This window comes from Chrysochloris asiatica, unplaced genomic scaffold, assembly GCF_000296735.1.
Source record: "Chrysochloris asiatica unplaced genomic scaffold, ChrAsi1.0 scaffold00306, whole genome shotgun sequence".
NCBI classification, from domain to species: Eukaryota; Metazoa; Chordata; class Mammalia; order Afrosoricida; family Chrysochloridae; genus Chrysochloris; species Chrysochloris asiatica.
The window spans coordinates 719,160-733,525 of record NW_006408824.1 but is presented as its reverse complement, the minus strand read 5'-3'; the positions used below and the strand labels follow the sequence as shown (position 1 = coordinate 733,525).

General features: G+C 44.9%; 1 protein-coding gene and 1 pseudogene across 2 annotated transcripts in view; one reads left to right on the top strand and one right to left on the bottom strand.

Moving 5' to 3' along the window:
* The window catches only part of BCR (breakpoint cluster region), a 135,190-nt gene that overhangs the window by 59,897 nt on the left and 60,927 nt on the right, over window positions 1-14,366 (bottom strand). For both annotated transcript variants that reach the window (XM_006874921.1, XM_006874922.1), the window contains exon 2: window positions 3,349-3,530. In XM_006874921.1, the coding sequence (XP_006874983.1) occupies window positions 3,349-3,530 (182 nt within the window). The remainder of the gene's footprint in view (window positions 1-3,348; window positions 3,531-14,366) is intronic.
* Window positions 7,808-8,449, top strand: LOC102825458 (annotated as a pseudogene).

The following is a 14,366-nucleotide window of genomic DNA, read 5'->3' as shown; positions in this document are numbered from 1 at the left end:
TGTTGTTGTTGTCAGGTGCCATCGAGTCGGAACCGACTTATAGATGTGTCAGTGTCCAATAAATTTTAGAGGTTAGTCCCTTGTCTGATGTGTCGTTGCAAAAGATTTTTTCCCAGTCTGTGGGTCCCTTTTTATTCTTCTGATGTACATTAATTTCTAATTTTTAATATATACCAGTCATGTAATTTTTTTTCTCTTGTTTGTGTGCTTTTTGCCATGTTTAATAGTCTATGTATGCTATATATTACAGTCTGTAAGTTTGTCTCTATTTTTTCATTGATAATCTTTATAGTTTGCCCCAGCAAACTATACATTTAGATCTTTAATCCATGTTGAGCTAGTTTTCATATATGGTGTTAGGTGTAAGTCTTGTTTCATTCTTTTGCAAATCAATTTCCAGTTTTGTCAACACCATTTGTTGAAGAAACCATCCAATGTATTTTGGCTTTCTGTCAAAGATCAGCTGTCTGTATGGGGATGGATTTACTTCAGGGTTCTCAATTCTGTTTCATTGATCTGTGTGTCTTTCATTGTACCAATACTAGGCTGTTTTGACCACTGTGGTCCTGTAGTAATTCTTGAAGTCTAGCAGTGTGAGTCCTCTCACTTTGCTCTTCTTCTTAAGCAGTGCTTTGCTTATCCATTGTCTCTTTCCCTTTCAAATAGTTTGTGATCGTTTCTTACATCTCTTCAAAACAAGTTGTTGGAATCTGGATTGGAATTGCATTATACCTGTAGATTGCTATGGGTATTGACATTTTCACAATGTTAAGTCTTCCTATCCATGAATATGGCACATTCTTCCATTTTTATAATCTCTTTTGTTTTCTTGTAGTAGTGTTTTATAGTTTTCTTTATATAAGTCTTTTTTTTCTCCGGTTAGATTTATTCCTAAATACTTCATTCTTTGGGTGGCTATTGTAAATGGTATTGTTTTCCTTATTTCCTTTTCAGCACTTTCTTCACTAGTATATAGGAATCCAACTGATATTTGTATATTGATCTTGTATCTTGACACTTGGCTGAATTTCCCAATGATTTCCAGTAGTTTTTTTTTTTTTTTTTTTTGCTTACTTAATCTTTGAGTTTTTTCTATATATAGGACCATATTGCCTGCAAATAGAGAAATTTTTACTTCTTCTTTGCCAATTTGGATACCTTTAGTCTCCCTTTCTTGACTTATAGCTCTGGCTAAGACTTCTAACACAATGTTGAATAGGAGTGGTGATAACAGCCATATTTGTCTGGTTCCTGTCCATTGAGAATGATGTTGGCTGTTGGTTTTGTATATATACTCTTAATTATGTTGAGAAACTTTCCTTCAATTTCTGCTTTGTTTAGTGCTCTTATCAGGAATGGGTGCTGGATTTTGTCAAATGCCTTTTCTGTATCTATTGATAGAATCATGTGGGTTCTGTCATTTTAAAAAATGTATGCAGTGAATTACGTTGATTGTTTTTCTAATATTGAACCATCCTTGCATTCCTGGTATGAATCTCACTCGGTCATAATGTATTATTTTTTTAAAATATGTTATTGAATTCTATTGGCTAGGATGTTGTTGAGAATTTTTGCATCTATGTTCATGAGGGATACTGATGTCCTTTCTAGTGATGTCCTTCCCTGGTTTTGGTATGAGGGTTATGCTTGCTTCATAAAATGCAATAGGAAGTTTACTATTCTTTTCTATATTCTGGAATAGTTTGAGTAGAATTGGTGTCATCTCTTCTCTGAATGTTTGGCAAAATTCACCAGTGAAGCCATCTGGGATTGGACTTTTTTTGATTGGGAGGATTTTATTTTTTTTTATAACAAATGTGACACCATTCTTCTTCAATTTGTCATTCCTGGCATAGAAACCATGTGATTGTCAGATCCAAAATGGCCAATATCAGTCCATCTCAGCTCACTAATACCTAGGATATTAATGTTTAGGTGTTCTATTTCATACTTGACTACTTCCAATTTTTCTAGATTCATACTTCGTACAGTCCATGTTCGAATTATTAATGGATGTTTACAGCTGTTTCTCTTCATTTTGAGTTGTGCCCTATTAGCAAATGAAGGTTCCAAAGTCTTTACTCCATTCACATCATCACAGTCAACTCTACTTTGAGGAGGCAGCTCCTCCCCAGTCACATTTTGAGTGCCTTCCAACCTCAGGGGCTCATTGTCCGACACTATATCTGACAATGTTCTGGCACTCTTCATCATGTTTCAATATTTAATATTCTGGAGCTGACAGTGTTCTCCTATTCATAAGGTTTTCAGTGACTAAATATTTAGAAATAGTTCGTCTCTCCTTCTTCCTAGTCTGTTTTCATCTGGAAGCTCAGCTGAAACCTGTCCATTGTGGGTGACCCTGCTAGTATTTAAAATACCTGTGGCACAGGTTCCAGAATTACAGCAACACACAAGCCACCACAATACGACAAACTGACAGATGAGTGGTGGTATATATATCTTCCATATGGAGTCCTGGTGTGGCTCTGTGGGTTAATGCAATGGACTGAAAAGTTGTTCCTAGGAAACCCTATACAGGGTCGCTATGGGAACCGACTCAATGGCACTGAACAACAATTTTATATATATTCCATATATATAAGAAGCTCTGGAGTCCTGGTGTGGTGCTGTGGGCTAATGTGTCAGACTGCAAAGTCTTTTGAACTGCGAGGTTGGTGGTTCAAGCTAACCAGCTGCTCCTTGGAAACCCTATACAGGGTTGCTATGGGTCGGAATTGACTCGATGGCACTTAACAACAACAAAGGAGCTCTGGTAGTGTAGTGGTTATGAATCGGGCTGCTAATCTCAAGGTCAGCTAGTTCAAAACTACCAGCGGTTCCATGGGAGAAAGATGAAACTTTCTGCTCCAGTAAAGATTTACAGCCTCGGAAACCCTATGCAGGTTCTCTATGAGTCAGAACCGACTCCACAGCACAGCACCATCATCATGTATATTCCATATATGGAATCCTGGTGGTGCATGCTGGTTAGGTGTTGGGTGGCTAACTACAAGGTTGGCTGTTTACACCTACAAGCTGCTCCTAGGACAAAAGATGAGGCTGTTTCAATAAGATTTATAGTCTCAGAAACCTTAAGGATCAATTCTATTCTGTCCTATAGAGTTGGAATCAACTCAATGGCAGTGGGTTATATATATACATATATGTATAAGCTTCAATGGTTTTGCTTCTCTAGAGAAGGAAGGATGAAAGAAGATGTTTTTAGGGAGTAGCCAACTTCTTGCTCCATAACACTGAATAGGTGGGTAGCACACTTCAGAGGGTCTGGGAATGACAGCCAGAGCCCAGCCTGCACCCAGAAGAGAGACAGACCCCAGCACTCACCCCTTTGGTGGACTCCAAGGTTCCCACAGCCAGTGCATCCCGGCCACTCCTGCCCTTGCCACTGAGATGCGGGGAGGAGGAGGGTGAGTCATCGATGTAGGGCAGCCCATCCTGGTGTCGCCGCTCCTCCTCGGCCCGGTCAGCAGCGCAGCTGTAGCCGGGGGGCGTCCCAAACGTGGCATCTATAGGGGCAAAGAAGCACTAGAGTCAGAGGGAGCCCATCAACCCGCCTAGCAAAGCAAGACTCTTACTGCCACCATTAAATGAACCACAACCCTCTGTGCCCCCGACCCAGTGAAGCAGGGTTTGTCCCCCAAATAATGCAAGACTTGGCTTTTGAATACATGGGAGCTTCAAAAGTTCATGGAAAAATTCCATTATTTTTTAATTCCATTTTCCCACCAATTTTTTTTGAAGCTGTTTTCTTCTCCAAGGGGGCCCAAGTTGTTAAGAAACACCTTCCTCCTCTCCTCCCACTAAAACCCCAACTCATAGCAACCTTACAGGACGGAGCAGAACTTCTCCATAGGGTTTCTGAGGCTGTCAATCTTTACAGAAGCAGACTGCCAGGTCCTTTCTCCCATAAAGCTGTTGGTGGGTTTGAACTGCTGACTGTTCAGTTAGCAGCTTAGTGATTAACCACTGCTCTGCCAGAGAGCCTAAAGAGCTTATACAAAGAAAGTTGGCTCTGACTGTACCAGAGGGCTCCAAGGCTGTCACTCTTTACAGGAGCAGAGAGCCTCATCTTTCTGCTGCAGAGCAGTTGGTGAGTTTATACAGCTGACCTTATAGTTAGCAGCCCAACAGCTAACTCACTACACTACCAGTTCCTCCAACAATAGCCACACAGTAATGCCTGTGTGTTACAGGCTACAGAAGACAACCACTGTCTTCCCTTCAGCCCCTGGCTATCCTATAGTCCCTGTGGCACCCTTGTTGTGGATATCAACCCCACCTGGGTCAGCCCACTTCACGACCCACAGGAAGGTTGCCTCTACGCCCCCAGGCCCTGGAGCTTCCAAGAGGTCCTCCTGACTCAGGTGATCATTTCCACCAAGATACGCTTGCAAGCAGCCCTGCCCACACCTGCTCGCCTACACCCACTGCCTGTAGAGGTGATGCCCAGGGGCCCCAAGCCAGGTGGGCACAGGGCCTGACACCAGGCATCCTTGTGGTCTCTGGAGTCTGACAACAATCTCACAGAGGCCCATATTCAGTTCTTCCCACGTGGGCAGCAGAAGGAGCTGCCTCTGGTTAGAGGTAACCACAGGTGGCCAAGGCCCAGCTTCCTCATGCTTTCTGCCTCTCCCAGTTTCCCTACCTCCACATCACCCAGGACAGAGTGCTTGCTAACAGGTGCTCTATGTAATACTCAGGGAGCCTCAAAAACATGTGTTCAATTCCAAAGCAGATTTGGGAGCGGCCCAGGCCAGGGCAAGCTCCCCAGGGGACTCTCAGGAGCAGCCAGGGCTGACACCTGCTGGGGTTTGGGGCCATGCCAGTAGCCATCCTAGCTGTAGGAGAGTCCAGGGCCTGCACACTAGTGCCACCAGGACCCGTGTGTATCTGAATGCCCAAGCAGAAGGCTAGCTCCGGGTTGAGAGGAACTGAAGGATAGGGGACCCTGGGAGCGGGCAGAAGGCTCCTATCCAGCCCCCCAACAGGCTGTACAGAGGTTACCGAAACCAGCTGTCATTGAGCTCACCCCAAGTCATGGCAGCCCCATGTGTGTCAGAATAGAATTGTGCTCCATAGGTTTTTTTTTTTTAATACAATGATTTTCTTTCTGTTGTTGAGAATTACTCAGCAGAACATACACCCATTGGACAGTTTCTACAGGTACAATTCAGTGACCTTGAAGACAGTCTCCAAGTTTGCCTTCCCTTTCTGAGCTCTTGCCTCTGCATCAACATACACTCACTGCCCCCTAAGGTTCCCAGGTTTTTGTGTTTTTTTTTTTCTTTTTTCATCCCCAGCTAATCTTTTGTGTTGTCCATAGGGTGGTAGTTATGTGCTGTGGAGTCAGTTCCAACTCATAGCGACCCTGTATAGGGTTTCGGAGGCTGTAAATCTTCAGGGGATCAGAAAGCCTCATCTTTCTCCTGCAGAACAGCTGGTAGTTTTGAACTGCTGATCTTGAGGTTAGCAGCCCAACTCAAAACCACTGTGCTTCCAGAGCTCCTTGAGTTGCCCATACAGATAGATCTTAAAAGAGTACAATGCTCCTTACTTTTGTTTGGTTTTAAGAAAACTTCAGGCAATTCACAAAGTTTGCAGGGAATGATTTTTGGCAACAGATCACCAGACCTTTCTTCCAAGGCTCCTCTGGGTGGACATGAACACCTCTAACCTTTTGGTTAGCAGCCAAGTGCGTTCACTGTCTGTGCTACCCAGGGACACTTAACAGTTACGGACAAGTGGGTGTTATTCAAGAGCTGAGTCGTAACTCAGGAGCCCTGGTGGCACGAGACTGCAACCCCAAACCCACCAGTCAGTCACTCTGGGGGAGAAAAATGAGGCTGTCTGCTTCCATCAAGATTTATATTCTCAGAAACCCTAAGGAGCAGTTCAACTCTGTCCTACAGGCTCACTGAGTCAGCAGGGAGTTTAGTTTTAGGGGCTTGGTAGAGGGTGTAGGCCCCAAGTCTTCACTGAGTCAAAAGAGCACAGCATGCCACAGGACTTTGAGCAGCCCTAAGCCTTTCTGAGAGCTAACGCATTCCCTTCCTGGCAGATCCTGCTCACTCAAATCTCCTCCACCAGGGCGGATAGACTCTGAAGACCAGAGAAATGTGGAGAGTCACAGAGCCCGCCCGGCCATAGCACACACTCGTCAGCTGTGCAGTGTATGCCTCTGGCCACCAGCCTTGTTCCCCACAAACCACAACACGACCTACATTTTTTCTTGGTAAACTTTTTATTATGGTTTGGGTGAAAGCTTACGGTGCAAATTAGTTTTTCATTCAACAATCCATAGACTTTGTTTCTTGATATTGATTGCAGTCCCCACAATAGAGCGGCATTCTTCCAACTCTCATTCTGTGTTTACCATTTCTGTTCTTCCTTTGTTTCCTATTCCTTTCTGCCTTCTGAACCTTATCCCTGGACCAATGCTGTCCATTTGATCTTGTGTGGCTGACTGTTCTAAGGAAACTGGGTATCTCCCTAGGGCCTTGTTCATCTTACAGAACTATCTGTCCTTTGAATGAAAGTTGAGTCACGGGGGAGAGCTCAAATCAGGCTTGAAGGGTGACCAAGAGCCATAATCTCAGGGGTTCCGCCAGTCTCTATCAAACCTTCAGGCCTGGTTTTGTTTGTTTTTTTCCTACCTACCCTTGCCCCATCTGGAACTAGGCTCCCTCTTGAAAACCTGTAGGCCAGTTATTTCTTCCCTTTATAGCCCTCCCCCCTCCATTTTTGGTAGCCAATGTCTAAGTAGCCCATCCCTGTCAACCCTGTGTACCGAGGGGGTGGGAATGATCCTTGCTGTAAAGATTTGTTCTCTTTTTTGAGCGACTACATCCATACATATAAGTAAAGTTCATTAAATTGTAGTGGGTTACTCTTCCCCCCCTCCTTCCCTCTTCTTTCTTCTTCTAGTCAAGTTCTGATCATCCAGCCATCGAAGCCATGTCAAGTGGGTACTACCTGCAAGTATGGGTGTATGGGTGTTCTTCTATATCTCCCCTCACTTCACATCAGCTGGATGCTTCATTATTCGCTCTAGTCCTCTGTGGCCATGTCACTGTCTCTGGGCCCAGGAGTCCCCGGGTCTTGCTGTAGCTTCTGGCCATCCAGGTCTCCTCCCGGATTCACAGGACTCTATTGAATGTGGTCGGACTTAGATCCCAACTTCATTGTTGTTTTTACCCCCTCTTCCCTTTATCGGTGACCAACGTGGTCACCAGCCAGACCATATGCCTACTTGTGTATTCCCCTTGAGTCTTAGTCTTGGAAGGGAGTTTGCTCTGAGGGAACCTGACCCAACCACTTGCCTTGATGGCTCCCGGGTGAACAGCTTACTTGTTTTTGTAGCAATCAATCAGACTGCCATTATTGTTTCTGAGTTTTCCTGCTGGTCTTTCTTCACAAAGTATCTTCTGTTCTTCTAGCTGCCCCAGGCTGGTCTACTCGTCCATTCCAGAGTAAATTTCCCACCTCAGACAATTCTGGATGGGATTCTGATTTCCCCTATGGTCTTAGGCAATGCACAAGCTCCACACGAGGTCTCTTTCACTGGGCAATTTCTAGCCCCCTTTAAGGTATTCCAATCAGTTATAGGTTGAAGATAGGCTTTAACTTTCTATTGTGATGTTTCTGGCTATTCCCCCACCCCAACCCCCAAGTGTCTATTTCACAATGGTAGGCAAGGGAAACCAAGATTCAAAAGATAGCCAAGCGGGGAGCGACGACTGCACCGGTAAGCTGCTGCCGCCGCCGTCACTCCCGCCGCGCCCCCATGGCGGCCGCCAAGGATTCTCACGAGGATTGGGACACCACCGAAAACGTAGACGAGTCCAATCATGACCCCCAGTTTGAGCCGATAGTGGCCCTTCCTGAACAAGAAATTAAAACGCTGGAGGAAGATGAAGAGGAACTTCTTAAAATGCGGGCAAAGTTATACCGTTTTGCCTCAGAAAATGATCTCCCCGAGTGGAAGGAGAGAGGCACCGGCGACGTGAAGCTCCTGAGGCATAAGGAGAAGGGGAGCATCCGCCTTCTTATGCGTAGGGACAAGACACTGAAGATATGCGCCAACCACTACATTACACCACTGATGGAGCTAAAGCCGAATGCAGGCAGCCACCAAGCCTGGGTCTGGAACACCCACGCTGACTTCGCTGATGAGTGTCCCAAGCCAGAGCTGCTTGCCATCCGTTTCCTCAACGCTGAAAATGCACAGAAATTCAAAACAAAGTTTGAGGAGTGCAGGAAAGAGATAGAAGAGCGAGAAAAGAAAGGCTCGGGTAAAAATGACAATGCTGAAAAGGTGGCCGAGAAGCTAGAAGCTCTTTCGGTGAAGGAGGAGACTAGGGAGGCTCCAGGGACCAAGGTGGCTGATGGGGAAGACACCAAGGAGAAGACTAAAGAGAAGCAATAAATGGTCTTAATATTATTTTCTTTTCCCTTTTTCTAATTTCTTTTTCTTAATATTTTTTTATCCTATCTCTTCTTTTAGATTTATTTTTATTGTTTTGTTTATTTACAAGGGACTTTATATAAAGCTGTTCGAGCTCCCAACATCCAGATTGGTTTTTTTCTCTCTCTCTTGGAGTTTTTGTCCTATTGAAGATGATTTCAGAAAATCCATTCCCCAGTCATGAAAATGTACTGTGCTAACTTTCTTTTCCATAGTGGAAACACTTATTTATAGTCAGCAAAACTAGAGAATAAAAACTGCATTTGATAAAAAAAAAAAAAGACAGCCAAGCATCTTAACATTATTCCCCTCTTTTACCCTTTCAAACCATGCCTCAATCCCTGTATCCAGAAGCCCTGTTATTCCAAGGTTGTGCATACATCATCATTTACTTTAGGCCTGTTTTTGTTGTTTTGCTGTTTTTAAAAAAAAAAAATGATTTTGAGCTCTGTTCCATAATTTTCTCCCACTCTATCCAGAACCTCCTGTTGTGATCCCTTTCAAAGTAGTGGACATGGTTGGATGGCACCATCTAGTTCTCAGGAGTCCTGGTGTGGCACTGCAGGATAAAGCACTGGACCATAGGTTGGTTTGAACTGTAAGGTCGGTGGTTCAAACTCACCAGCTGCTCCTCAGAAACCCTAGACAGGGTAGCTATGAGTTGGAACCAACTTGATGGCACTTAACAACATCAATCTAGTTATTCTGGTATCAAGACCAGAGAATTATGTAGTCCATTCATCCTCTGGAGTATTTGCTTTGATTTCTTTTGCTTTTCTCCACTCTTTTTTTGCTCTGAATGGGGAGAGAACTTAGCTGGCTGACATGATGTACTTTCAAAGCTCTAGCCCCATAGATCAGCATTGCTCCTTCAGCCCCTTGAGGGGCTCTAGCCTCCACCAACATCCTGTTTTCTTTTCTCTCTTTCTAGCTTCTTAGAGTCTCTGGGTGGCATAAATAGTATAAAGCATTTGACTGCCAATTGAAAGGTTGGTAGTTCAAGTTCACTTATAGGCACCTTAGAACAATGGTCTGGTGGATCTACTTCCAAAAGATCAGCTGCTGAAAGCCCAACGAAACACAGTTCTACTCTGATGCAGGGGCACATTGAGTTAGAGTCGACGAAAGAAACCATTTGGTTTTGTCTTATTTTTAAAAGCCTTAGTACAAACAATTGTCAGGAGCTTCTAGATGCCTCTCCCTGGCTTTACTCCTGAGAATTGGAGATTGGTCTATCTCTCAAGCTCTCCACTACAGCCCCTCGTCTCCTGAGACCTCCATCAGGCAGCCTACTCCTGCAGTGGGCTGACTCTGCCTCATCCTTCCTGCAGGCTGGAACTCAGACCACTGCGGGAGGGCATTTCCTGGGGGTCCCCCAAGACCAGGTGTGCCAGGAGTTGGGATTACTCTTCTCAGTGTGTTCCCACAAGTGCAGGATTCTGGGATTCCAGTTCCTAAACCCCTGTTTGCCAACTGATCCCAGAGAGCTGGATGCAAGCCCTTACTGGGGAGCCGACCCAGCCAGGTGCTCTGAAGGACAGTAGGCGAAGGGCAGGCAGGCCCTGGTGGCTTTGACTCTGGTGTAACCACCACACTCTGGGTCATGGGTTTGGGCCAGGCAGGAAGGGGGTCTCTGTCCCTGTGTATCCTGACAATAAACTATTGGGCTATATTTATTTACAGAGGTAAAAGCACATTAGACAACGCCTTCCGGTGATGCAGCCAGCTGCTGGGGGGGGGAGGTACCACCAAGTGGGCACCGCCCTGCCCTCATGGCCTGTCTACCCAGGCACCCTCTCCAGAATGCCCCGTCAGCACTCACCCAATGCTGGGGTTGGGCTGGGCTTCCTTTTTCATTTAAATTGAGGTTAAGTTCACAGAGCATAAAACTAATGATTTTATTTATTTTAACTTTGTATTGTGAATTGGGTGAAGGTTTACAAAGCAGATCAGTTTTTCATTCAACAATTCAGACATCCCATTGACTGCAATCCCCTGAATATATCATCACTTACCCACTTCCACCCTGTGTTTCCAGTTTCCACTCCTCCTTTCCTAACTCTTCCGGCCTTCTGAGATTTGTTCTTGGGCAAACACTGCCCCTTTGATCTCAGATGATCCTATTGTTCCCCTTCTAGACCTATTAATTGTCCTGAAGGGTGACTAAAGGTCAGAGTCGTGGGGTGTTTGTGTAAATTAACCATTTTAAAGTGTAAAACCCAATGACATTATACACATTCACAAAACTGTGTAACAACACCTCCATCCGGTTCTAGAACATTCTCATCACCCTAAAGGAAAATCCTGTGTCCACGAACAATCATTCCCCCTTCCTCCCTTAGCAACCAGGGTTCTAATTGGCTGATTTTTCAATAGATCACCAGGCTTTTCTCCCAAGGCACCTCTAGGCAGACTTGAACCTCCAACCTTAGGGTCTGCCGTGAGCTGATAGTGTCCACCCTTTGCACCACCCAGGAACAGATACTTGAAGGAAGAGTGGACTTTTCAAGAGATGAGCTCTCTTGAGAAAGCCAGGCTGGCCAACACAGCTGCCCTCAAAGCCTGCCCACACAGGGGTGAGTTCCAGCTAGACAGAATCTGAGTCACCAGGTTTTCCCTGGCAGCTAGATAGGTCATTGTCCTCTACCCCGAGTGCCGCAACGTGGGCAGACGAGGACCTCAATCAGCATGGTGAACATCACTCCAGACACTTGAGGAAAAGATGATTGGTGTCCCTGACTCCAGGTTGGGAGTGTCAGGGGTAGAAACAGACACCTGAAGGAAGGCAGTGTCCCAGATGATAGGATGCCAACTATCAACTGTGGTGCCGCAGATAAGAACAAGGTCGGAGGCTCAAATCCGCGCCAGTCGCTCCTAGGGAGAAAGATGAGGCTGTCTGCTCCCATAAAGATTTACAGTCTCGGAAATCCTATATAAGGTAGCTATGGGTCAGAATCAGCTTGATGGCAGTGGATGTGTTTGTTTTTTTTAAAACAACCCCTGGGAATTGCATTGGACAAATTTTCTGCAAAAGGTCTCTTTAAAGCATTAACAAAGGGGTAAAGCTGTCACTTTAAGGTCTAAGGTGCACTTAATAAAGTATTTTCAATTGCCTCATATGCATGTGAAAGCATGAATAAGGAAGAGTGAAGAACTGATGCTTTTGAACTATGGTGTCAGAAGAATATTGGAAGTACCAGGAACTTCCAGAAGGACAAATAAATGTCTTAAAAAAAGAACAGCCAGAATGTTCCTTAGCGATGAGGATGATGAGCTTTCATCTCACATACTTTGGTTGTGTTTATCAAGAGGGACCAGTCCTGGAGAAGGACATCATGCATGGTAAAGTAGAAGATGGGTGACACAGAAGAAGACTCTCAATGAGATGAACCGGCACAGTGGCTTCAACATTGGCTCAAACCTAACAATGACTGTGAGGATGGTGTTTCATTCTGTTCTACACAAGGCTCCTATGAGTTGGAGCCAAGTCAATGGCACCTGACAACAACAGACAATCAATGTGCTTCTTGAGCAACTGATGTTCAGCTGAAGGGAACTCCTAAACTGTGCCAGGTGGTGGGCTGTGTCCAAATGGTGAACCCTGCAGACAAAGCCCTTGGGGGAGCCAGTGGGATCCCAGGGTTTGCCAGGATACATTTACCACTTCAACCACAACAAGACCACTTCTTGCTGAGAGGAAGAGAAGGATGCAGTAGGCAGGGGTAGGTCTGCCCACAGAGTCAAGAGGAGAGAGGCGTGAGTGGCAGACAGTGGTACCTACTTGAGCAGAGGTGAGGATAGACACAGAACTTTGAATGGAGGACAGTAAGGTCAGGTTGAGGAGAGGGGCCTACGGTGTCAGTCTGCATAAGACCAAAGAAGGGTTTGGCCAGGCCCTGGCTGTGGTTACTTCACAGTGGTGGGTTCTCCCCTTCCACCCGATCGTCCTCCTCCGAGGAGACATGGAGCGAAGGAGAACCAGCACAGGGGAGAGGGTCCCCCACAGTCTGATCTGGCAGCTGTCACTTTGAGTTCAGGCTGGGGCCCAGCCGTGGGTGGCTAGAGTTGCCGTATACTCTATCGTTACCAAGCCTTCCCAGAAGGAAGTGTGGGAGGGCTGAGGGAGGAGGCACAGTGTTGTGGGCTAAGTTACATATGTATAACTTTGACAACAACAAAAAGACAATCATAAAATGGGCAAAGGATATGAGTAGACATTTCAATAAAGAAGACATTCAAATGGTCACCAAACATGAAAAGATGCTCAGTGTCATTAGCCATCGAGAGATGAAATTAAAACCACAACAAGATTCCATCTCACTCCTACTAGGAGGCTAAGGAGTCCTGGTGTGGCAATGTAGATTAAGCAGTAGACTGCTCACTAAGGTCGGCAGTTCAAACCCACCACCTGGTTCTCTGAAACTCTATACAGGGTTGCTATGAGTTAGAACTGACTCGATGGCACTTAACAGCAACCAAGGATGGCTAAGATTAAAACCAAACAAAAGTAACAGAAAATCACAAATGTTGGTGAAGATATGGGGACACTGGAACCCTTATCCATTGTTGGTAGAAATGCAAAATGGTATAGCTATTGTGGAAAGCAGTGTGGTGGTTCTTTAAAACACTAAAAACAGAACTACCATTGTTGTTGTTGTTAAGTGCCATCCAGTCAGTTCTGATCCATGGCAACTCTGTATAGGTTTTCCAAGGAGCGGCTGGTGAGTTTGAACCTCCAACCTTGAAGTTGAAAGTGACTTTGCAGTCCAGCGCATTAACCCACAGCACCATACCAGAACTACTATATGACCCAACAATTCCAATCCTAGGTACAGACACAAAAGACTTGAAATCAGAGACTTGAACACCACTGTTCAGTACATTACTATTCACAATAGCCAAAAGGTAGAAACAACCCAAATGTGCATCCACAGATGACTGGATAAACAACATATGATACATACAATCAACGAAATACTATTCTCAGCCAATTAGAGAAATGAAGTCTTGAAACATGCTACAGTATAGGTAGAGCTTGAAGACATTATGATGAGTGAAATAAGACAATCACAAAAGATCAAATAATGTATGACCTCCGTTATACAAAAAGACAAGAAACAGCAAATGTGTAGAAATCAGTTTCTCAGAGTTACCAGGGGAATATGGAGTACTGTCAATAGGTCAGACACCTGTAAAAAGTCAAACTGACAAAATTTGTGTGGTAGATGACATATTTTAAAAACCTATTGCAATTAAAAAAAAAAAAAAATCACTGCTGAAGCTTCTGTGTACAAGCAAACACTGCGCGGGACTTGGTTCCTTGGGTTGAAGGTTCAGGGCCTAATAACATCATTAGTACTTCTGTTCTACCTCCAAGTTCCCTGTGCAGTGCTTGCGAGGCTATTTGCCTATGGCAACACATGAAGGAGGATGAGAGTCAGGAATTGAGTGAAGGCAGGGCATGTGTGGAGTCCTGGTGTGGCATTATAGGATAAGCACTGGACTGTAAGGTCGGTTTGAACTGCAAGGTTGGCAGTGTATTTTTTTTGCAAGCAGTTTATTCATCTGAATTTTTTTTAATGTTTTATTGTGAGTTATATGATAGCTTACATGAGAGAACCTTAGTCTTACATTCATTCCATTGTATATCATTTCATTGCCATGGTTCCAATCCCCTCCATGCATCATCAACCAACCAAAGGGTATATCCTAGAAACCCACTCCCTAAACTTCCCCCTCCCCCGCTCCCCTTTTTTCAGCCCACAGTCCCGTTCCCTCTCTGGGTCCAAAGTCCCCAGCCGCTTCATCACTCCATGTCATCGTCTGTCTCTATCTCAGGCATCTCTGTTTCTCTGGGTAGGGTCTCTTCTCCGCTGAT